Source organism: Gymnogyps californianus, chromosome 5, assembly GCF_018139145.2.
Source record: "Gymnogyps californianus isolate 813 chromosome 5, ASM1813914v2, whole genome shotgun sequence".
NCBI lineage: Eukaryota > Metazoa > Chordata > Aves > Accipitriformes > Cathartidae > Gymnogyps > Gymnogyps californianus.
Genome location: NC_059475.1, coordinates 10480024 through 10503757, shown reverse-complemented (window position 1 = coordinate 10503757; position 23734 = coordinate 10480024). Strand labels below are relative to the sequence as shown.

The 23734-nt window shown below is 38.5% G+C and overlaps 1 protein-coding gene across 4 annotated transcripts; it reads left to right on the top strand.

The window, feature by feature from the left end:
- Positions 1 to 416: 416 nt before the first annotated feature.
- Positions 417 to 23156, top strand: OVCH2 (ovochymase 2). 4 transcript variants are annotated; one of them, XM_050897306.1, is made up of 22 exons: positions 417 to 492; positions 2606 to 2713; positions 5106 to 5215; positions 5899 to 5990; positions 7134 to 7306; positions 8315 to 8410; positions 8800 to 8951; positions 9646 to 9841; positions 11363 to 11386; positions 12808 to 12898; positions 13003 to 13136; positions 13553 to 13693; positions 14692 to 14822; positions 15220 to 15313; positions 16143 to 16283; positions 16680 to 16760; positions 17408 to 17594; positions 19042 to 19111; positions 19682 to 19877; positions 20156 to 20307; positions 20639 to 20807; positions 21223 to 23156. In XM_050897306.1, exons 2-22 carry the CDS (start codon positions 2623 to 2625, stop codon positions 21243 to 21245), a joined length of 2544 nt encoding a protein of 847 aa, XP_050753263.1. In that variant the 5' UTR covers positions 417 to 492; positions 2606 to 2622; the 3' UTR covers positions 21246 to 23156. The 4 variants fall into 4 exon arrangements, with proteins under 4 accessions (XP_050753263.1, XP_050753264.1, XP_050753262.1 ...); XM_050897307.1 differs by lacking the exon at positions 417 to 492 and adding an exon at positions 779 to 954 and having other exon boundaries at positions 16143 to 16274; XM_050897305.1 differs by lacking the exon at positions 417 to 492 and adding an exon at positions 779 to 954.
- The last annotated feature ends 578 nt before the right edge of the window (positions 23157 to 23734 follow it).

Here is a 23734-nt window from a genome sequence, read left to right as displayed (position 1 = left end):
TTGATTAGCGCCATTATTTTGGGGCTAGGGACTGGCTCTACCTGCTAAAACATGGATCGGGCCATTTCGGACAGTTAGTGATTTAATGGCTTTGTTTTTCTTACTACAAAGGTACAGGACGCTAACAGGATACAACGCCAGCGCTGCATTGAGATTCAGAGCACACGTGTGGATGGAGATCAAGTCTTAAGATTTGACCTTTGCCTGCCTTTGAGGAATGATGCTGGCAGCACTGCCTGCCAAAGCTGCGAGTTTTAGGAGCAATAGCAGCTATCCAGTGGGGGAAGTCGGTGAAGTCATTAGTGCCTCTGTCTGCACACAGGATAAAGATAACAGCTTCAGGAGAAAGATAAATAGGTAGCAAAAGAGGAGAACAAAGAATAGTAGGACAAGAAAGCCTGCACTCCTGTTTTGCCAACCCAGATAAGGAACAGGTTGTACAGAACGTGCCCTTCTATGCTTTTTCTTTCTGACCTCTCTGGCTGCTGCACAGTAAGTGTTGCCTCTCTGTCATAAATTTGAAATGAGCTGATTGTTTCTCCATTTGCCAGTGGGCCGGATGTTTCTATTTCTCATTGGTAATATGACAGATGTAGTTTGTACAGCATCACTTATAACTGCAGAGATTGTTTATTCGTGTTTTTTATATCATCCTGTTGGATGGCATCGTTCCAAAGGATGTCATTGTGGTGGGTGATCAGAGAGCTCTGCTGTACATGGAACTGATTTGGGGGGTTTGGGGTTTTTGTTTTGTCCCTGAAAAATACAAATGAATTAATGAAGGAAAGCAGCTTCAAAGTTTTTGATTAGAGCTGGAATGATATTGGTGATGCAGGTTTCAGAAGTTGCAGAATTGGGGATCTCCACAGGACCAGTAAGAAAACTGCAGTCTTAAGGAGTTCTGTATATTTGTAACGGAAGAAAACAACTGCAACTCAAAGTCTCTAGGACAGGGTTTGTATTCAGTTGTTTGTTATGAAATTGCATATTCAGAGTAAAAGCTGGTTTTTGTTATCCTCTGACTGGCAGAGGAAAACAACAACAAAAACCTAGAATTGAATAAATACATAAATGATTGTTGGGATGTTGACCGATGGTGTATCGGGGGGGGGAGGGTATTGTGAAATCCTTGGCCAAATAATAGAACATATTCAATAGACTGGGACTAATGAGTCAAGTATAAGATTGTTTTCTTTGGGAGCCTGAGCAGAATTAAAAAACATGAGTCTTGTCCATTGTGATGGTAACCACAAAAAGAGAAACTGTTTAATTACTGTTGCAACTTATTTTAAAAGACTATATATTTTGCATCTACCTGTTGGCATCTTGAAAAAAATGTAATTTTGATACGTTATGACTATGAAGGTGTTCAAGACTGAAATTTGTATTAACATGCATGTATTGTTCACCCTATGCTTCTGTCTTCAAAGTCTGATGCATTTCCAATGTGAAAATTATGGGTTTTGTGGGAGTATTGAAGGTGGAAATATTGAATTTTTACAAAGAGAGGGGAAGCTGAGGATCTCAACCACTTAAGCCAAGAAAAAAACCCACAAACAAACAATTATTTTTCCCTGTCTTATGTAGGTATTTCTTTGTTCCCAGGTATAAATATCCCTTGCCCTTTCTGGCACAAATGAAACTTGTGGCTTCTGTCATCCAGAGTAAATCTATTACTTCTCTTGATGACTCTAATGTCTTAATTGGTGCTTATATATTTCATATGAAGTTAAGATAGTTCAGATAGTATTTTAATTGTATTTACCACTTTGTTCAGTCATTTCCAAGTCAGGCAATACTGGCTAAAACTGATGAGACGAAAGTTTTAAGTGGTGAATTTGCAGGGTAATTTAACTTATGCTTTCTGTTTTTGTGAAATCTTTTAATTTAGCTGCTGATGTATTTCTTAAGCAGCTATTCAAATCCTAAATAAGGGACTTGCACTTAAATTGCTATTAAAAGTGGAGCTTAGCCATCAAAGTGACTCGGAACTGGTGCTGCTGATTGTAGCAATACTGAAATATTTTTTAAAAGCTGAGCCCTGTCCTCCTTAGTTGCCTTTCAAAAATGGAATGTAAACATGGCTCTTTTGAAAAAATGACACTTTGATGCAGAGAGCTATCTTTGTCTTGTACAACACTGAGCATTCTGCCAACAAAATTATAAACTTTTGCTATGTTTCACAGGTCTGTAAAACTGGCTAAATATAAAGTGTGCAGGAAATATAAAGTATTGCCTCTTAAAAAGCTGTAGAAACTGTAGGGGCAAATAGCAATTGACATTCTGTTCATGTGTGTTCTCCTTCGATGCATAGATCAGCCTGGGTAAGTGTTGCTAGCAAAGCATGCAACGGTAACTTCATTTTGTCATTTTGCCTGAAAAAAACTAGCTTTAGGGAGGATTTTAGCTAGTATTTTACAGCAAAGACTTCAGTAATGGCATATAAAAGAATCATGCTCCGTTAAATTTGGAAAACTTACTTGGGCAGGTAAGTGCTTTATGGCTGGATTAATGAGTAACTTCTACTTCAATTAGTTGCTGTTCTCCTGCAGTGTAGTATTTGGGTTTCTTTTTCCCTATAAAAACTCTCCTTGTTTTCACTCAGTCGTTCAGCACCCCAAGATGCGCATTGCTCCCAGTAAGCTGCAGTTACTCCTGATGGGGATAGTTTGTATTGCAGAGTTAGGTGCCGTACCATCTGCTCTTCTGAAAGGTAGGATAAAAATTTCATGTCTAGCTTGAACAGTTTTCTAAGTACTAACGGCTTTGTTCTTAGGCAGTGGCAAGCATAGGAGTCAGTGCTGAAATAAAGAAGCTGCACTAGTTTCACTCTCTAAGTTTTTGACCCTAAGAGCTCGTAGACCTAGACACAAGGTAGCATTAGAGTAATTGGCCTAGTTTTCATTCTTTGCTTTTGTTCCAATCCAAGTCTGTAACTGAGAGTTCTTTTAATGAGTAATTCTTATGAAGCTTGTGTCTGATTCCTTGATGATTCAGAATGAATAACGTTAAATAAATATGATTTATAATTAAATAAATAAAATTAAATACTCTCAGATTTGCAGCAAGTTAATGAAGGTCATGGTTTAGCAAGTTACCCATGGGCTCTGCAAACAAAATACAGTGAGTCCTCTCTTCCAGTGTCTTGCATCTTAAAATCCAGAGTATTCTTTTTTTTGGAACAATTAATGATTGCAGTTGTTCCTGTTTCCTTCATGAAGATTTATTGATTTATAGCGAACTGGAATGGAAATCAGATCTTGGCTGTTTGCATAACCATTTTGTTTCCATTTTAAATTTGCAGTAGTAAAAAAGGGAAATCTACAGCTTGATTTCCGAAATGCTGCAAATCAATTGTTTTCACTGTAAAAACTGTATTTTGGCTGTTAAAACAGGTGTGGTATCTAAATCATCATCATAAGTTGCTCACTTAAGCAGTCCAAAGCGTAGTATTCTGTTGAATGGTATTCACTGGCTTCAGCGTCCTGCCATGCAGACGGATGTGATGCAGTTTACATAGAAATCTCTCACCTGACCAGTGAACAACATTGGTCCTGAAGCAGTCTGTAAAGCAGTCAGGAATCTCTTGGGCTTACAAATGCCACGGTGCAGAAGATTTTAGAGTTTGTCAAAATATAGGTAATATAAGTTTGGTATAATATTAATATAAATATTAACTTGTAACTTTTAAACTAATCGTGCGTATGTTAGGAGAATAGACTTATTCAATGCTGAAAGAAAAAAGGAAAGTTTTAGTTTGTGAATCTGACTTTTTATTTTATTTATTTATTTTTGCCCATTTCCCCAGTACCAAATCCCTTTGGGTAAAACCTAAATCCTATTTTTTTAAAATTTTGTCTCTGTTTCCTCTTTCCCCTTTCCTTACTGTATCTTTGCACATGGGAAAAAGGTGGGTGCAGTGAGAGTTAGGAAAGAATGAAAAAAAATCCCATAAGTGAACTGGATCGTTTCTATGTAAAGCCTTGTTTATTTAAAAGCCAGGGTAAGTAGCATTGTGTCAGCATTATTGTGACACTGTAATCACTTGCATCAGCCATGCTAATCCTGAGGATGATTGCAAACCCCTTTTTGTAGGTGTTGTAAGCTGCATTTTGTAGTTTGGAGGATTCCACATTTTCCAGACAGTGTATACAAGTATCGGTCCTCCATCCTTTGAATATAGCCACCTATCTGCCAAAACAACAACAAAATGTTCTAAGTTTATGGATGCTAAATTTTTCCCAATGTAGTGTTTAACAGGATTTGTAGTAAAATGTCTTAGAGATGTGTTTGGCTTCAATGAGTTTTCATACAGCTTTAAGGAAAAAAAAACCAAACCAACTGTGGCCACTGTTGGGTTTGGGAAGTGCACTAAGAATTCCTCTGTTACAATGTGTGGCTTGGCAGAATTGGTTGCTTTGCTTCCATCTTTCTTAAAATACTACCAAATCAGTAGTTATCACCACAGATATTTGTTTCTATAAATATACTCCTTTACAAACACATAAATATTGTCAGCTTCACTTAGCCATAGTAGATGATAATAATAGTGAGTTAAGAAGAAATAAAGTTGGCGCAGTAATAGATGTTCTGCTGTTGGTCATCAAGGTCTGCATGATGTGCATTTTGACCCCATTTGTAAAAAATATTTTAAGTACAAATGCTGGGTGTAAAGAGATTTCTGAAAGCAATAATGAAACAGCGATTTAGTCTCAAAGTAATTCCAAAACTTGCTTGAAAAAGAATGTTGACATTCAAAAAGTTCAAGTAAGCATGGACCTAACAAGAATATTGAAATATATATACACACACACACACATATTTGCTCATGGAAGGCAAAATTTAATATTTGTGATACAATTGAACCAAAAAGTGCTTATTTGGAGAACTTCTGCAAAATAAAGTACATTGCCTTTTTCTTAGTCCAATTTAGCCTCAGTCTGGGCAGTTTGTATTAGGAATTATAAAATGTGGTTCCTGTCATGGCAGAGAGACTGCGCTGACCTCTGCGCAAGGCCATGCCTTCCAATTCTATGTTACCAAAAAAGTAGAAAAACTTAAATCGAGACTGAATCCTTCCTTCTTTTCCCCCTTTTACTCCTCAGATCCTAAGTGTGGGCAGAAAGTTCAAGAGACAAAACCATGGAGTTACCTTAACCTTTTCACTCGGATTGTTGGGGGAAACCAGGTGAAACAAGGCTCACATCCATGGCAGGTTTGCACAAGCAAATGTGGTTTTATCTTCAGAACAAAGTCCTGACTTTTCGTAGAAATGACAAAAGAAGAAAACAGGTCTACTTTGTGCTTACTGACACTTATGGTGTATTGTTGAGCTCCACTCTGCTTTTGTGAAAAGCAGTGAAGCAGGCGGAAAGGACACGGAACCTGTCCTGCTCCCTGATAAACACTTGCTTATCATTTTTTATTTTGTTTATCATTATTTCTAAAAGGGCATCTGTAGATTAGCCTATTGTAAAGAGGCATGGGTGAAACTGCTCAAAAATAGGGCACCAAAGGACACCACCTCCAGCCCCCGACTATTGTCAGGCATCATGGATTTGCAGTGCTCCCAGTGACCTGCAAAGGAAAAATTCTCAACGAACTTGACAACCTTTACAGCATGCAGCGTGCCTCAGTGACTTGGCATTTATTACATGTATGTTGCTTTTATCCAGGTACCAAGTCACAGCTGAGGGGAGAACAGCAAGGTTTAGGATCTCTTAGACTCAAGGACTGTGAGAATGCCATGAAAGTGTGTTTGCTTGAAATGCAGCATGTACTTTAGCTATGTGAATCTTCAGAGAGTACCTGCATGTACTCTCTCCTTTCTTCCTCAAATGCAATCAGAGCAGATATAAATATTTTCTTTATTTGGCATGCCTTCTTTATATGATGCAGGTTTCCTTGAAACGAAGGCAGAAGCATTTCTGTGGAGGCACCATTGTTTCTGCTCAGTGGGTGGTCACGGCAGCTCACTGCATCTTAGACAGGTATGGATGTGATATTTCAGGAGCAGGCTGCAGGTGCAGAAAAACATTGACTGTAAAAGTGTGTGTGTGCTGTAGCATCTTTTTGTGGCGATTACTTACAGGTGCTACCCTTTTATTTGTAACAAATATTTTCCATGTTTTAACAGAAAGGGAGAAAAAACAAAACCTTTGAACATCTCAAAAATAATTAAGAATAAAATAAATTTACAGGGATTGGTGGAGACTGTTTTTGGAAGTGTATGTAAAAATCTGTACCTAACTATAATTATCAGGTGACTGCGATTTTTTTTTTTTTTTTAGCGTTAACAACTGGCAGAGTATATGCAATTAAATGGTGAATGGATATAGTACTGACCTCTTGCATGCTGACTTTCAGCCTTGGTGCTTAAAAAAAAAAGTCTGTGAATGTTGTACGGAAGGTTTCAGTTCTGATTCTGTGGTGGCTTCACTGAGGTTCTAATTCCCTTATAGTTAATACTGAATCTTCATACTAATGGATCACCTGGAATTATAAATTTGATCTGTATCTGGCATTGTTTGTGATCACATCTTCGTCAAATTAGCCAATAACTGCAGAGTTTCTATTAACTACAGAAGGACAGGCAATATCTAAATCAGCATAAAGCCTCCTGACACAGAAGCAATTCTTCAAGCCCAATGAATAAATTTGAAGCAGAATAAAAAGTTTATAATGATTCCTTTTGTGTATCCTTGCTCCATATCTGATCTGGTACTAGGAGCCCTAAAGCAGGATTCACTAAGTTTTTAAGGTATAAACTGAGAATGCTAGAGAAGTGGTCTTATTTTTGCTGTACTTTCCTATGTCCAAATCTTGCCGCCTCCTTCAAAAAGCAGCATGACTGACCATTTTTAAACACAATAAGAGGACCTGGTTCCTTAGTGGACCACCAAACCACAGTCAGGAGTGTAGCTAATGATTTTTCTTCTCAGTCCTTTTCATCTCCCGATTTCTACTGTGGGGCATACTCAGCTCTTGCTGACTGTACGTATTAAGTGCTCTAAAATCTGAAGATGAAAGGTATTAGGTATCAGTATTAATAACGTCTCTGTTTAAAAACAACTATATTTTTTCCTTTCATTTTGAAGATTCTGTAGCTGAACTTTTATTTTTCTGTTCTACAGGAACCTACTCCAGTACTTGAATGTCACTGCAGGAGAGCATGATTTGAGGATCAGAGAGAATGGCGAGCAGACACTCCCTGTTAAATATGTCATTAAGCATCCAAACTTTGACCCCAGGAGGCCGATGAACTATGACATTGCCCTTCTGAAGCTGGATGGAGCCTTCCACTTCAGTAAGGCCATAGTTATCTGTGATCTTTTTCAGTGGGGAAGGTAAGGCCTTTGCTTCTCCCAGATGCTGTGAAAAGGCTTGAAACTCAGTTTAAACCCATTTCACAGCTGTCAGATTATACCACTTAAAATCTCCAGAGTATTTTGCAACTGAAGTATTTAAAATACCAGAGGTAAGTCAGAAAAATCTATCAGTTGAATTAAATGGTCTTCTTCAAACTTAATACTCCCTTGAAGAAAAAGGTATTGTTCTTTGTATGCAGGAGACTGAAATTTGACCAAATAGGTGTTTTTATTTTTTATCTAAGGCGTAGGTGGAGATTTCTGCATCTGGTGAGCACTAAAGGTAGTCAAAGGCAGACCAGAGCTCAGAGCGTACCGCAGTACTGTCTGTACCTTACTCACCCCCCCTCTGCTGTTTGCCCTCTTCCCTTCCCGCAGACTGCAGAAAGGACCACGGGATTATCTTCAGTAGTGGCAGAGTGGTCCGTCTCGGGGCTGAAAGGGGAAGGTGAGGGGAAGAGAGCTGTTGCTTCCCCGTTTCCTGGCCTGGGAGCCAGCCATTTCTCAGCTGTACGCTAACGTTGCCTTACAGTCAGGTTTTCTGGAAGGCTACTTCCCATCAGTGTTACATAGTATTGAGGTGCATAGGAGAGTCCACCCAACACTTTGCTCTTCCAAAGACTCCAGCTCACATCATTAGGTTGCTCTTTCTTTGCCACCACAACGGTGAGCGACCGCTCTTTCTAACAGAAGTTTGGATCATGATAGCAGCTAAGTTTAAGCTGAATGGCAAGGCCTGGGCTGATGCTTGTGGTGCTCATGGCTTTCTTTTTCCATTCCAGAACACTACGAAGTGGAGGCACAGATAAATTGTCAAACACCAGATTAATTTTTCAGATGCCACAAAAATAACAATGCTCTTTAGTTTTAAAAAAGCTGAGAAAGGAAGCTTTTTATTGTTGTTCTTTCAAATACTTGTCAATAAAATTCATGTCTATGTGTGGCAGGTTCATCAGTTTTGCCAGCATGTCTTCCTGATCCAGGTGAAAAGTTTGAAGCAGGATATATCTGCACTGCTTGTGGTTGGGGCCGTTTAAATGAGAGTAAGCCACTCAAATTGTTCTTTGACATTCAGGTTTCTCAGTGTCTTATTTCTGAAGCTAAGAGCTTGATTGCATAGGTCATAGACAGACCAGAAGAAACCATCAACTGGTCGTAAGAATTGTAATCTCAAAATGGGATCTTTGCTAGCTTCTATGCCTTCCTGTGAATTACCTCAAAATGGATCACTACAATATATAGACCTGTATCTCGATTTTGAAATTTATTCAAGTAAAACTGCTTATGTACACAAAACTGGATGTTTATCAAAACATGCTTGTAACAATAAAATGGCTTGGAGCAAGTTTCCAACTAATTTTTTTGGTGTATTAGCAGTGACATTAAGTTCACCTTTCAGAATTTCTTATGAACAATTTTTTTGGTATTTCAGATGGAGTACTCCCTCAGGTCTTATATGAAGTCAATCTACCAATCCTAAACAGTAAGGAGTGTTCAAGAGCATTATCAACTTTGAAGAAACCCGTCCAAGGTGACACTATAATGTGTGCTGGATTTCCAGATGGAGGAAAAGATGCCTGCCAGGTCAGCTGAACAGAGGGCCTTGTGTACCTACAAGTGTTTCTCAGAAGCTCAAGGCTCTGTGTGCCTAAGTGAATAAATACACTGTAAGCTGCGATATTTGGAGTGTATTTATTTTGATGTATGAATTCTTTCAAAGGTTCTGTAAAAGGCAATGCACTTAATTACATGATTCCATTTTTAATTATTGTATGAGTTGTATCACAGGTTCCTGAGAGCAATTTTGCGATGTATCCCAGTGCAATAATGCTTAGGGCTTTCTAATTTCAGAACACTGGATAAATTAATTAGTTAATGTTGCTAAGATCCTAAGGAGGAAAGTAGAAAGTACTGCCTTGGATTACAGGAAGGAAAGGAAGTGAGATAAAGGTTAAGTGATTGTTCCTTGTCATGGGGGTTAAAAAAAAAAAAAAGCGCTTCACTCCTTTTTACATGCTAAAACACAACAGATGTGCACCCATGAGGGAATTAGTCTGTCTCTCCCCCTCTCGACAATCCTGACTAAACACGATAAAAAAGAAAGTGTCTTTCTTCACGTTTTGTTTTGGTTTTTTTTTTTTAAATTACTATCGACTATGTTGCAGGTTTGTTAGTATGGCACGAAAGAGAACTCAATAAACTCTTTAAGGCTTGCTCAGTGGTATGCGCATACTTTTGTAAGCTGTGGGTTCTGGGCTTTTACTTGTTTTTTTTACAGGGAGACTCGGGAGGCCCTCTTTTGTGTCGACGTAAGCACGGTGCCTGGACTCTGGCTGGTGTGATCTCCTGGGGGATGGGATGTGCTCGTGGCTGGATAAGTAATGAGAAGAAGAAACATTACAACAGAGGATCTCCGGGAATATTCACAGACCTCAGTGCGGTGCTTTCCTGGATTCAAGAGAACATGAGTGCTGGTATTAAGTCTCCACAGTAATGTGTCCCTCACTTGTGACAACTCTTCTGTCTCATAATAATATTTCATTTAATTTTATCTTTTTCAAGATATAGCACTTATATTTTTCCCATTTTTCCTGGCAAAGCACTATAGCATTTCACAGTACCTTTAAGTATGTGGTACTGATTGACAGCTGCCGAAAACAAATTGAGAGCACTGTAAATGTTTGCTTCTCTTCCACTTTGGCTTCTCTCCTACTTGGAGTCTGTGTGTGTGTGTGTGTATTTTTTTTTTTTTCTTTTAACTGTAAGAATGGTCTTTTATCCAGCAAGCCAGTTAGCCTGGTATTTTTGTTTTTAAGTGGAAATTCAGCAGTTGAAAGTGTCTGAAATTCCATACACACCTCTTTGAAGTCACTTGTAATTTTTCTCAGCTAAAACGTGTTGGATCAAACATTTGACTACATGGGGAAAAGTCGTGCTCTCAGAAGTGCTTTTGCTTACTCTGCCCAAAGGCTACATATGCCCTCTGTGCAGGAGAAGAGCATGAAAATTATCCATCACTTCCAAAGTCGTGGAGCTGGAGATATAAATGACCGTCTGTCCAGGGTTGAGCTTCACTCAGAGTATTAAGAAACAGAATTAATATTTTCTTTCAGATTGGGCTATTTTTGTTAAGAGGTATTGGAGATTGTGTTAAAATTTACGCAGAGAACTGAAAAACCGAGGAGGGGTGCTTAAGAGGTTTTGCTAGTCAATGATTGCGAGGGGGGGAAAAAAAACAACTTTCCCATTAGAAACCAGCTTCAACTGGTGCTTGAAAAAAGAAACCCTCGTAATGTCGGAGAAAAGGGAAAAGGGTTTAGTTTCTGAAAAATATTTTGGTTTTCAATTAAAAAAAAAAAAGAAAAGAGGGAGACAGGGTCTTTTTATTAAAAATTTACTAGTTGGCCCATTTTATTATCAGGAAAAAACAGTATGGTTAGCTATTTTGGTAATTAAAGTGTGTTGGCTCCAGTGAACAGAAAAAGCAATTTGGTAGGTAAAGTGAAAACACAATTCTCAATGGCATTGCACTAGGTTTCGCTTGCTCGCTCTTTTATACTGTCACACTGGTGCAAAAGATCTTAACTGTAATTGCTGTCAGGCTTAATGTCTCTGTGTCCCTGATGTGATGCTAGCAGTTGGATTCTGCTACCCTTACATGAAATGTATAGTATTTACTCAACAAGTATGTAGAAAGAGAGTACTGTGCTGCTCAGACTGAGCAGTGGCCTATCAATGTACGATTAATATCAGAAGTTGCGGCTCCAGAATTGTTTATTCTAAAGTCAGCATTGCCTGAACTTGCAATTTTGTTTTAATTCTAAGCCTAGTTTATTGTAGGCAGTATGTCCCCAAGAAGCATTTGAATTTGTCTCAGTGGTACCTGTGTAAAATTACTGTTTCACATGGATGAAAATAAAGCCTACATTGTGAATACAAAACTACAGTAATTTATTCTTCTTTTTCCACCCCCCTCTCTATCCCTCCTTTATTAGATCTGAAAATGAAAAGCTCCACAGGTGAGTACAGTATTTTTTCAGTATCTTCTATCTGTGTTAAAGCATAAGAAGACCCCCAAAATAGTCTGATATATAATCTATGAAGGAAGAAATGTAAAGAAGCTTGACTATCAAAGCACTTTTAAATGTATACTTTAAATATATACTTTTTTCCTCCTGGTTCTGTAAAAAAAAAAAAAAAAAAAAAAAAAATTACTTGGGGTTGTACTTATGTACTGATGACTTCAAAAAGGAATTTTCCTTAAGACAGCTACATATATAAAGCCATATTTTTATTGAAATGCAAATAAAATTAATGGGAAAAATGTAGAACAGAACCTCAAGCAATGCATGAAATCTAGTGATGTTAATTCTGTATAAAAATAAAGATTCCAAATAGAAAGTATGAGGTAAATTAGTAGTCCTTTTGCACAGTCTATGATGACTCTATCTACTTGTCTGGTGTCTATTTCTATGAATAAAGTGCAAAAAACCCCCTATGAAATCCAACCCTGAATGTAACATGTCTTAAAGTTGAAGTCTTTCTTTGATTCTGCCATGCTTATGTTCTTGTTGGATGCTCTGTTCATCTAGGTGCAAGTTCACATAAAGATACTAGAAAAAACTCTTGTGAAGCAGATCTTAAAATTTTAATTTTAGTAATCTAGAGTGAGATTTCTCTGATGATAAACGAGCTTGGGCACACGGTCAGTTTGTATAGACTTGCTGTGGCCACTGAGAATTGGGTATTTAAGTGCTGTTTGTGTCTTTTTGAAATTTTTTTACTGGGCTTCCTAGGATGCTTCAGGTAAGATGATATTATAAGTACATGACTCCTTAAATTTGTTTTCATATACGTAGTTGTTGATAAATGTCTTACTGGCTTACCTTGCAAGGAGAACGAAAGGCAAGAGGAGATAATTTTTGTAAGTAATTGCGTTTCTAGCGACACTTACCTGGAGAGGAAAGCTTCTGCTTCTTCTATTAAAGTGTCTTTAATACCATACTGTACTGTTGCAAAAGTCTCCTGCTGTAACATAGCTAAGGACGTTATTACAAATGGGCTGCAATGAATGCTTTTCTTATGTCCTGAGGCATGCATTTTTCCTCCCTGAAAAAGATTTATACTGAAATCCTCATTTAACAAATAGTTTCTTTAAGGTAAAAAGCAAGCACTGCCATTTTTACAATAAAATATGATAGCGCGTTGGCAGTGCTTCATTTTTTGCTCCCAAATTATGTGTTTTAAAACTGACTTACCATAATTCCAAATAAAAGAGAAAAGAGAGAAGACCCAGCATCAGTCTGCCAGCAGAAACAAGGTACAGCTGAGCAATCTTGAGTCTCACAATATTCTCTAGATGTTTGAGCTTTTTGGTGGAACAGATGATTGCATGTGTCAAACCTGATTCCTTCTATTTTGTTTTAACTCTACAACGCAGCATTTTGTAGTATTCAGGATGGCAAACTCCCTGACAGTGAAGGAGAATTACATTTTCCTGGAAGTCCCAAACAGTTCTATCAAAACCACCAGTAAGTAGACAAAACACAGTCTTTCCCCAGAAACTATTGCCCGTACCAGTGTAGTTGGTTTTTTTGTTGCAGTTTTGTGAACAGGAACTAATTTGTTGTTCCAGATTGTGTGTGTGGACTCTATTTGTACCAGAAGGGAATTATATATTGCTTCGTTTTTCCCACTTTGATATAGAGCCAGAAACGTTTTGTGACTATGATTCTTTATCAGTCTACTCAAAAGACGACAGACTTGTTGGTGAGTTGCTGTCCTCTTATTCTTTGAAATAATCTGCCAGTGTACTCTTTCACTCTAACAGCAACTACACCCAGTGAGGACATTGTGGTTGATTATGTTTTACTTACATTTTCATGATGAATACATTGTGACATATGATCTAAAATAAAAGACAAAGAGTGTGGGAGGAGAAAAGAATGGAAAATGCCTGGTAGGGAACTGTGTCAGCATATGACTTTCTGGTGTCAAGGATTTTCAGTTTTTAATAGTGTGCATCTATTTGGGCTAATAGATTAATAGGGAATGTACAGGAATGAATAGGCAATTTCCTTTTCATCCTAAAATTTTTATAGCTAAGTACTAAAAATGGTACATGCAAGTTTTCTCAAGTGGCTAAAGACTTTAAACAGTGATTATTCTCTAATATTATATTTCAGGGAAATTCTGTGGAGGAGATCTTCCATTACCTATTTTGATTGGCTCCAATAGTATAAGGCTGAAATTTGTTTCTGACAACAAGGATTATGGAACTGGTTTTTCCATGACCTACAAAGCTCTTACACCAGATAGTCTTCCTGGTAAGTCTAAGTCTAATATATACCTGTCTGCACTCTTGAGTGGTGACCTGAAAAAAAATTTCAGGAGAAAATGAATCAGAGGAAGCTCCTATGATATTTCTATGTGGATGATGTTATGAACAAGGTAAGTGTGGTTAGGCTGCCTTGTGACATTGAGGAGAAATTGGGATGCCAGAAAGAGATAGGATAGATGCTGTTGAGAGAAGCCCTCCTTTAACTTTGCCTCTTCTCCATCCACTTTATACAAGATCTCATTTCCTTCCCTACCTCCAGAATGTTTTAAAACTCAATTAATAAAATTAGTCAAATGAGCAGAATTTCTGCATGAAAGCCGCTTTGCTAGTCCCAAGCGTGCTTTCATGGAGGGGCCCTGAGGGAGGCAGCTAATGCTAAGGTACATGTCGTGGAGAATTGCTTTCAGTTTTGCTGTGCAGAGTGGTTCACCATCACTAAGGAGCAGGCCCAAGGGCCATCTGCTGAGTCTGGACAATCCAGTTACAGACAGACATCTCTTGTTCTGTTTCTGCAGCTTCTCCAGCTAGTTTCTTTCCTTTGCAGAGTGTAAGGGCAGACTGTAGGGAGGAATCCCCTCTGAGGGGGATTCCACTGCATAGCCCATCAGGCAGACATGTCCTCTGGTTATATTTTATGTCTCCACTTTCCTGTCCAAAGAAAGCTGGCAAATGTTCTGCTGAGATGCCTGTGTCCTGCTCTTCTATCACCCCACACAGGTACCTGTGCTTGCAGTGCACTGGCTGTAGCCAAAGGGGGATGCTATAGGCATGGGTTGAATTGCTTTTCTGTCTGGGAACAGATTAAAAATTTTCTTTGCATCTTTTTCAAACAGAAGGATTTGGCTTGCTGCTCTTGTCCTGTTCTCTTTCTCAGCTGTGTGAAAGCACCACAAGAGTTTTTCTGGATTTAATTTTTTTTTTTTTTTGGTGAATGATTTAATAGGAAATCACAGTACCTCCGTTTCTGTTTTCCTGGATTTCCAGATTCTGGTTGTGAGTCCTTAGCTGTCCTTTTTGAAGAAGGAGTGTTACAAAGTATGCACTATCCAGAGCGCTACAGCAACATGGCAGACTGTCAATGGATTATTTGTGCGCCAGAAGACCACGTAATCAAGGTATAATATGAGCCCTTCTTGGGTCTACAGAATGGAAATGGGCACCATTGAGTTAACAAGAAATTATGCAGCTAAGGACATGCAAGATCAAGCAACATAAGCTTGAACAATGCTGCTGGATGCAGTTAAGAGAAATCACTTTCCATCCCAAAAGCCAGATAGGTGTTGATTTCTCCTTTAGGTTATAGTAAAAGAGGATTTCCTGGTTTAAATTTTATTGTGACAGAGTCTTCTAGCAAATTTAATATGCTGTGTATCACCTGTGAGAGGTCTGAACATCACAGAAACCAAACCCCAAAGGAATCACTGAGAATACTAAAGACCCTATTATAGAACTTTGAATTTTTTCTGTGTGAATTTAACAACAAGGTTCACTTTTTTCATTTTTTATTTAAAGCTTACATACCAGTCTTTTGAAGTAGAAGAGAGTGAAGATTGCTCTTATGATGCCGTGACTGTGTATGAAGATGTGGGAAAAGAGGAGGAAATTGGTTTGACTTTTAATTTTTGACATATTTTGGGGATGACCTATTTCTTTTATGACTTTCACTAGCCCTGTTTTACAGTCTAAAATCAAGTTCAGCTCTAGTCTCAGGCGATGTTATAGGTACTAGTTTCAGTACCTTGAAAAATACTTGCAGGTGTTGCTGCTTCTGTTCCGCTTACAGAGGCAAAACCACATTGAACAGAACAGTTTTGTGTATTTAAATTCTATATGAAATGCAGTTCTGAATTCATGTAAATGAAGAAAAGGGCGCAACACAATAATTTGTTTTTATAGTAATGATAAGACACAGAAAGCACCCAAGAGGTCTCCTTTTCAGAGTCCAGTTGTTCTTCACTCCGAATGAGCGTTCATGTAATTCTTGCCACCTTGCTGGAGATTCCCCTGGCTTACATTGAATGAGAGGAAGACTTGTCCCAATCAACTGATTTCAGCGCTTGCTTGATGGTGGTGCTTAGATTAGCACTAGCAGGTGCTAGTGCTGAAACACTAATAAGGGGAAATCGGGTTTCCAGTCTGTTCTATATGTAATGGCAACCTATGAGCGTGAGTGCTGCAATAGACTTTTGTGAAATAATGCAAGAGTCTCCTTGTTCTTACGAGATAATTACTGAACAAGGACAGACTGTCAGGAATAATAGAACAGTCCTTCAGCCTCAGTCCACTTATCTCTACTCCTCTCTTGTGCGTAGTTATTTTTTACCCTCCTGTGTGAGAGCTGGAATACACAGAATATTGGGTACCCACTATTGAAAGAGATAAGGATGAAAAAGTACACGTTAATCTGCAGTGAACCTTTGCTTTCTCATCTTTAGCTAAGTCTTGTGGATTTGCCCTACCAGCACCTGTTCTAAGCTCCTCTGCTATGATGCTGGTTGTCTTTCACTCTGATGAAACAGAGACCTTTGGAGGATTCAGAGCTACCATCTCTTTTGTTCATGTGACAGGTAATAGAAGTAAGTTGGGAAACTGCCTCTTTGGGGCAACACAAAGGGCTCTTCAGTGAATCTGGCTATTCAGAATTATTTTGCCGTAGGAGATTCTCATCTAACAAATTGTTTCAGTGAAAAAACTGTATTGTGAACCTATTGAGGCATTAAACAAAGGGACTATTGAATGGGTGAAGAGAAACAGTGAATCTACCCAAAACCTCAGAGTTTTATTTTGTGTAAGAGTATTTTGGTGCATTTTAAATGGCACTTCATTACCATGTGAAGATGTAATAGCACAGATCCCTACCGCAGAAATCTATTCCTTCTACAAAAATTATAATAAAGGAAATAAAAGTGATTTTGTAATAAAAATATCACTCAAGACATCCTGCTAACACATTTGCTGTTTTCGTTTGCTAGACTTAGATACTTTGGATTCAACTAGTGAAGAAGAATTTGAAGATATGGATATGACTGAAGAAGAAATACAGGTTACAACAGGTAAGCCAACCCGAGTTATATTTTCTTCATGGGAATAGGGAATATCTTTTGGACTATAATTTAAATGGTGTTTTCTCCAAATATCTAATGGATGCAGTTGTCCCAGAAGTTTTCATTAAGATATTTTTAGGAAATAAAAAGATGAATAGTAACACTTCTATGCTTTGGCTTTAGAATAGCAGAACCTAATTATTCTTGTTTCCTTCATCTTGTTAGGTCATTTACAGCAATGCAATGACATTATTTCAGTTTGTATGTGAGTTTACACCTACTTGCTTTGGTGAAAATAATTGCAAAGAGTACAGGGTAGTTGAAAATAATAACCAGCATTTTAGAACTTCCCTTTTTCCCTCCAGTACTTTATGGAGAATGGGATGAGTCCATATTTGTTGTAGGTTTGAGGCTAAAACTTTTAAAGGTAAGCAGTTGCTTTCATCTTGGTGAAGCTCTGTTTTTACTAAGATCGTCTCCTCATGCTATCTCTAAACATTTGGATCCTTTGTAATGAGGGAAGTTGAAAGATTTAGCAAAAAAGGGGAGGGAGGAAGCTTGAGAAGCTGTGGGGTCGCTCTTAAATGCACTGTTCTTTGCTTCTCCAAATCTTAACCTCTAAAGACTTCTTGAGACATCAGTGCTTTCTGTTTCAGATGATATTTGTGGAATGCCTTCAAATCAGCCCAGGTTCATCTTCAGTAGGATAATTGGAGGTGAAGAAGCTGTACCATACTCATGGCCTTGGCAGGTCAGTGTACAAATTTCAGATAAGCATATCTGCGGAGGAGCAATTCTTGCTAAAGAATGGATTGTCACAGCTGCTCACTGCTTTAATTCTAAGTAAGTACACTGGGATGAACCCTTCCTGGGGAATGTCTGTAATTGCATGGTGCATCTCTGCAGCGTGGTGGTTCTGCCCAGGGTGGCTAGCACAGTTTCGGTTACCACCTACTTACAGCTCATAGTGGCACGGAATTCTTTTGCTCCACACACATGTACTAGGATCATAGTGGCTACTAAGGAAGCAAGTAGCCTACTTCTGTAGGCTTGATTTTCATTCAGATCAGTTTTCAGAAGAGATGACAAGATACTAAGTCCCTTGTCATCCATTACTTACTTCTAGGTAACTTCTTTGTGTTTGGGTCATTTACAGAGCATGTTTTCATCTAGGTAGAATCAACCTATCCAAACATTAAAAAATTACTGAATTTCTGTAGATTTTGGAGGACATACAGGAGGCTTTTGTGCATAGGGCTGATGCCATCCCCTTATTAAGAACCTAGCAATCTGTTAAATCAGATTACATGGAAATTTTTCTCTCTTTATTGAGAGGAGACAAAAGGATAGTCTGTGTGACTTCCGGACTCTTTAAAATACTTTCTAAAGTGCAATATGTTTAGTCATCTCTTAGGCTGAACGCTCCTTGTTTTGAAGTTCAAATTAATCACAATCCTCCCAGGATTACTGATAATTAGGTATTCTGGCCTGTTTTCAAATAAAGCTTGCAATTACATGAAAATGAGGGTAAGCTTTCAAAAGCCCCGATGCCAAAGATGCTTAAATATCTATATTCTCCATTTCTTTGATTCTCTTCCCCACCCCCACAAAACTGGGGATCTGAAATGCAAGTGCTGTTTTGAATTTTGGACTTTGGCTTCTAAGTTTCTAAATATTAGTTTGCAAAATTTTATGTCAGGAGCGTTGTTGTGCTGTGCTGAAGGTACTGCTTTAAGAGCCATATTAAGGAGGAATTGTTTATTGCATGTTGCCATCACATCAGAATTTGTGTACGTGGCTTAATGATTCTACACAACTAATTTCATCAGGGAGTTATGACAGGTTTTCAGGCAGTGAGAGGGTTTGGTTAAGAAACTTAAGGGTGAAATGAAATTTTTCTGTTGCATTTCTTTATATCATTTGATAGGCAGTAATGTTTCAGAGGTCACCCATTTTTTCATTAAGAAGGTAGGGACCAGCACTGTCCCTGGATGACATGGACCGTGCAGGCCTTGTGTTCTGCATCAGGCACCCCCAGTCCTTATGAAAGTGACCTTTCTCTCAGTTCACAATGTGTTTGAGAGATCCTACTGCCTCATCATGAGAGTATTTCATGCTCCCTAGAAGTCAGTGGGAAGACTTCCATAGATTTGTATGGGAGTGTGGGCCTCAGGAGTTGTTGGCCCAGGAATATGTAGTGCCCTACTATGTATTTTGGCTGGGGGAGCTTTTAAGATTCACAGGTTTCGAGAATGATGTTATACCAGCCTGAGAATGTACTTTTTTTAAGGGAACTATACAGAGACTTATGGATGGTGGTAACAGGACTTCATGACCTTACAGAGCAAGAATACAGACAGGTACTATAAGTTCTGCCTAACAATAAAATATAAATCAGTCTTGCAAAATAGCTTTTAATGTAAATGCATCTCCCAAATTGTTCATGATGCAGCAATCTAACAGCCTGCACGCTGACCTTAATCTGCATTTACACAACAGCTTTTGTGTGACTGTCAGAGAAATTGTATCAACACAGATCCGTGCCTTCACCAGTAACGAACTCCAAAGCTCAGTATCCTGCAGGATGTGTGAGTGAGGAGTGTATTGTCTCTAAATTCCCTGGTGACTATTACCAAGACAGAAATAATTGGGGCACAACTTTCCAGTTTACTCAGACTGGACAAATGTTTTTCCAAGACCCTCTTCCTGCTCTTGCTGGATGGAATTTCCTGCATGTTCCCTGATCCATGTCCAAGAGGCATAATCTTGACTTCTTAATATAAGAAGGCTGGTGGCTTCAGCAGCTGCTTTTAAATGTGTCCTCCTCTTAAGTCATCTTGCATATGGCCTGAAAATTTATAAAACCAAAGTTACTTAAAGACTCAAATTCCCTAGTCATTCAGAAAATGTCAATGTCCTTGCTTTTCTAGAAAAGGTCGGTAAAGCAGTATATTATACATCCAAGTTTTAACAAGACCACTATGGACTCTGATATCGCCTTACTGCAACTGGCTGAGCCCTTAGAATTCAACCACTATGTGCGCCCAGTGTGCCTCCCTGCCAAGGAGGAGGCGGTTCAGCCCTCGAGGGTGTGCGTTGTCACAGGATGGGGTGCACATGAAGAAGGTATGCAGTCTTTGCTTTTTGAAAGGTTGAGCATGCTGTAGCTGTGTTTTAAATACTATGTTGTATCATTCATTCTGTCTATACATTAGTTTCTGGAGAACAGACGTGTTCAAAAGTTTTCACTTGTGTAAGCTCAGCTAGACATGCAGGGAAATGGGCAGGAGGAAAGAAATCAGATAATTTAGATTGAGACCATTTGAAAAGGGGAAGAGTAAAGCTTCTTTCTGGAATCACTAATTCATGCCTCTACTGGTTTCTGAGATGTCTTTTACTTCAAGACAGAGAAAAGGGGAAAAAACTGCATCAGCTGGAAGTCCCCATCCTGGTGCTTGACGTATGTCAGAGCTATTACATAAATTTTCCCAGTAAAGTGACCCAGAGGATGATCTGTGCTGGATTCCCTCTGGAAGAAGGCAAGGACTCATGCACAGTAAGTTGCGCACGTTACCTTTACCTTCCAACACTTGGGGTACGGCCAGATGCATTCTGAAAAGGGGAATGTTAAAACCTCACTAAGAGCTGTTTTCTTGCAAACAGGCTGTAGGTAATTTATAGTGAAGGACTCCTTAATAGTAGGATTTTAATTACTCATATTGCAAAAAGAGGTGCTTCCCTTGAACAAAGGTTATTTCTTTCTCTGCCTTTTAAAAACAGAAACCCCCAAACACATGAGCAGCTGGGACCTCTTGTAGCTGAACTGATATTTTAAAAACATAAGGAGTGATGTTAGGTCATAACAAGATTCCTTTGTCCTTGTGTAGGGTGATTCTGGTGGCCCATTAGTTTGTCCTTCAGAAGATAACTCGGGATTTTACATCCTTCACGGAATCACTAGCTGGGGCTTGGGATGTGGAAGGAAGAGCTACCCAGGAGTATACACAAATGTTGGTGGTTTTGTTGACTGGATCAAGCAGAGTGTTAATAGTAGTGGTATGTATGAAAAAAACAATTAAATGAATCCTTTTGCTATTGCTAGATGCTTAATTTGAGGTCTTTTCCAGGGTGCCATTTTTAAATTTGGGTGTCTAGCACTTCCTGAAATCCTAGCTGTTTAAAATACCCCTAGCTGAATGTCCAGAAGCAGACGAATCTACATCAGTAGTCACTTCTGAAAATCTTAGTTCTTCTGGATGTATTCTTATTCCCCTCTCCATTGCATTTCTTGTGTTGATGAATGTGTTTTCCTTACTACTGCTTTGCTGCTTCGTTTCTCAGGGCTGGGAGGAGGTAGGGAGGCATGAACTGACACATGATGACAGCTGAGTCTGCTTCGACAAGTTTACAGCCTGCCTTTGTTGACCATCTTTGCAGAGTTTACCCTGTTTTATTTTTCTCCTTTTTGTAGATCTCTCCATTTTCATGGTGTGACCATCAAAAGAGCAGTTGTGATGGACCACATCGTAAAACACTTCCAAAGCACAAATGTCATTGAAAGCAAAACTTGGTGAGAGCGTGTTAGTTCATGATTGGTGAACAGATCCCAAAGTAGCCGATACTTTCCCTGGTGAATTTACTGCTGATTTACCTGAATTGAGACTTTGGCTTTACACGTGTGTGCTTGGGGCAGACACAAGTTACTTGCAGGCTTCTGACACTCTGTTAATCTATCTTAGAAGGAAAGAGAGGGAAAATAAGCCACCATATGTCAAGCATGTCCTTGAATGTAGTACTGGAGAGCATAAAAATACTGCAGAAATGAGATGAAGTACGTGCCTGTGTAAAACAACTGACTGCCCCAGTCAGTCATCCTTCCATTAAGGTCAATGAGTGTTACCTCTGGCTCTGAGAGGACCTAGGCAGAGGCAGTAGTAGTGCATCACTGAGGAGCAGAAGAACATTTTCTAGTCATTAGTGATGTGAATCAATCCAATTGCTGGGAAAAGGACATTTTTAATACAGTTCCTTTTTTAATAAAGTGCGTGTTGTTTAAACAGATAGAAGTGTTTGAAAAGACAGGTGTTACAGGCCAAGGGCCTTTGGCACCATGCAAGAACTGACAGCTATCCTAATTAATCTATATGTGTAATTAAAGAGGTACTATGTAATCCACACACTGCAAACTGAACACATTTACTTGTAAATAGCAGTTTGTTTAATGCCTAAATGGCTGCTTACACAAGAAATTGTGATGACAGGCTCCAGTCAGCTTTGCAGACTGTTCTGTGCACAGTCTTAGTGTTTAGAAACTAGATCAGTATGATAGTACAATAGGGAACACAAGTATAATCCTTCTTTGACCCAATGGTCCAGAAAAAAATAGAAAGCAAGATATTTCATTTTGTTTCTATTGATATTAATGGCAAAAACCTTTAAAGATGTGTCTCCCATACATGCGTTTGATGCCAGTAACCCTACTTTTTTGATGACATTAGTTTAGAACTTCTGATTTTTTTAAAGATATAATTTTATTCTGTAGCTGGAGAAAAAAATAGTCTCTCTACCTTTATTCCCAAATGAATACAGTAAACGTTTTTCACCAGTTTCTTCTCTTCACTGGAATGTTGTAGGCAAAAGCCCACAAAATAATCTGGAGCATGAGCTTTCTGTGAAACTATGAAAACACTTCATGGTGGAAAGACTATCGACAAATTCAGATTAAGTGTAAGGCAGAGCTGTATTACATTATTGATAGAGTATGCTTGTTCTATTTTTGATAAGCTCTCTGAAGAGGTCTTCGGAGAGCAATGGAGGGAAAATATCCTTTGTAATTTTTCATTATGGAAGTCTGTTAATGTTCAGTTATGGTGGCAGTTGCTATTAGCTAACTATATCAGTTTAACTATGTTGGGAGCAGATGTGTCTAATCGCTTGGTTGCTATTCTGTTTTGCTTAACAGGAACAAGATGATTTAAAATACCTGTAAAGTTTTTATCTGCTTATTAATTTAATAGAAGGATATCAAGTGGGGTGTGTTCAGAAAAATAAAAAGGTGGGGGGAGAACTACAGGTGGTATCAGCTGGGCTAGCCCTACTGAATGCAGTGGTTATATGCTGATGAATTGATATCTCTTAAAAAAATTCCTTTCGTATATTTGGAATGCTATCTTAAATTATTTGTATTGTATTTGATTGTTAGGGTACTTACTTTTTGCTTGACTGCATGATGTTGACCTCTTGTGTTTCTCCTAGTATGGTTTTACAAGTAGTCTAGTTTTGCTTTTGTTTGTTGTCTCTTTTTAGTCAATTGTAAGCTGCCAGTATCTTTTAGCAATAATGTGAACTGTTTTGTGATGCACATGAAATCTGATTTTAAAAAATAAAAAAATTACTTTCAATGGAGTTCATGTAATGGAATTGTATTTTAGTTTTTACAAAATTTATATGAAGCCCACTTTAATTCTTGACAGTTATATGAGGCTTTCCTGAACCCTACAGTCAAAAGGTAGGATACTAGTAGCCTACCTGAGTACTGATGTAGGCTCAGGTTCCGAGTGTGCTTAGAATCTGGATATAAACCTTCTTCTGTTGGCATGTAAGTAAAAATATCTTCTTTGTAACATTATATGGAAGCAAATGAAGGCTCATGGCATTGTTCATTGGCACTGTGCTAAATATTTAGAATAAAAGGCTAAGTCCAAAAATATCTTGTTCTGACCTTTGGTTAACATGAGCATCTGTGACCATAAGTCTTCCTGCTTAGCTCTGAAATGGTAGTCCTGCTCCGTATGTGTACATGGGCATGCGTGCTGGGAGTCCACCTACATTGCCAATGATGCACCTAGAGCGCCTTTGCAGGAGTGGTTATTAGAGCATTTGTGTAACTTTTGTTGGAAAAGGAAGATCTTCATCAGAAAATAGAAAGTATATGTTCATTGTTAAAGCATGTCTGGCAATAGTACAGAAGAGGAAGCAGTGGT

Bases quoted from the DNA above. Each gene is read 5' to 3' on its own strand.
- OVCH2 (XM_050897306.1), top strand. From the start codon at position 2,623: ATGCGCATTGCTCCCAGTAAGCTGCAGTTACTCCTGATGGGGATAGTT. The intron at 8,411-8,799 runs GTAAGCCACTCA...TTGGTATTTCAG, and splicing joins TTGGGGCCGTTTAAATGAGA to ATGGAGTACTCCCTCAGGTC. The intron at 9,842-11,362 runs GTATTAAGTCTC...CTCCTTTATTAG, and splicing joins TCAAGAGAACATGAGTGCTG to ATCTGAAAATGAAAAGCTCC.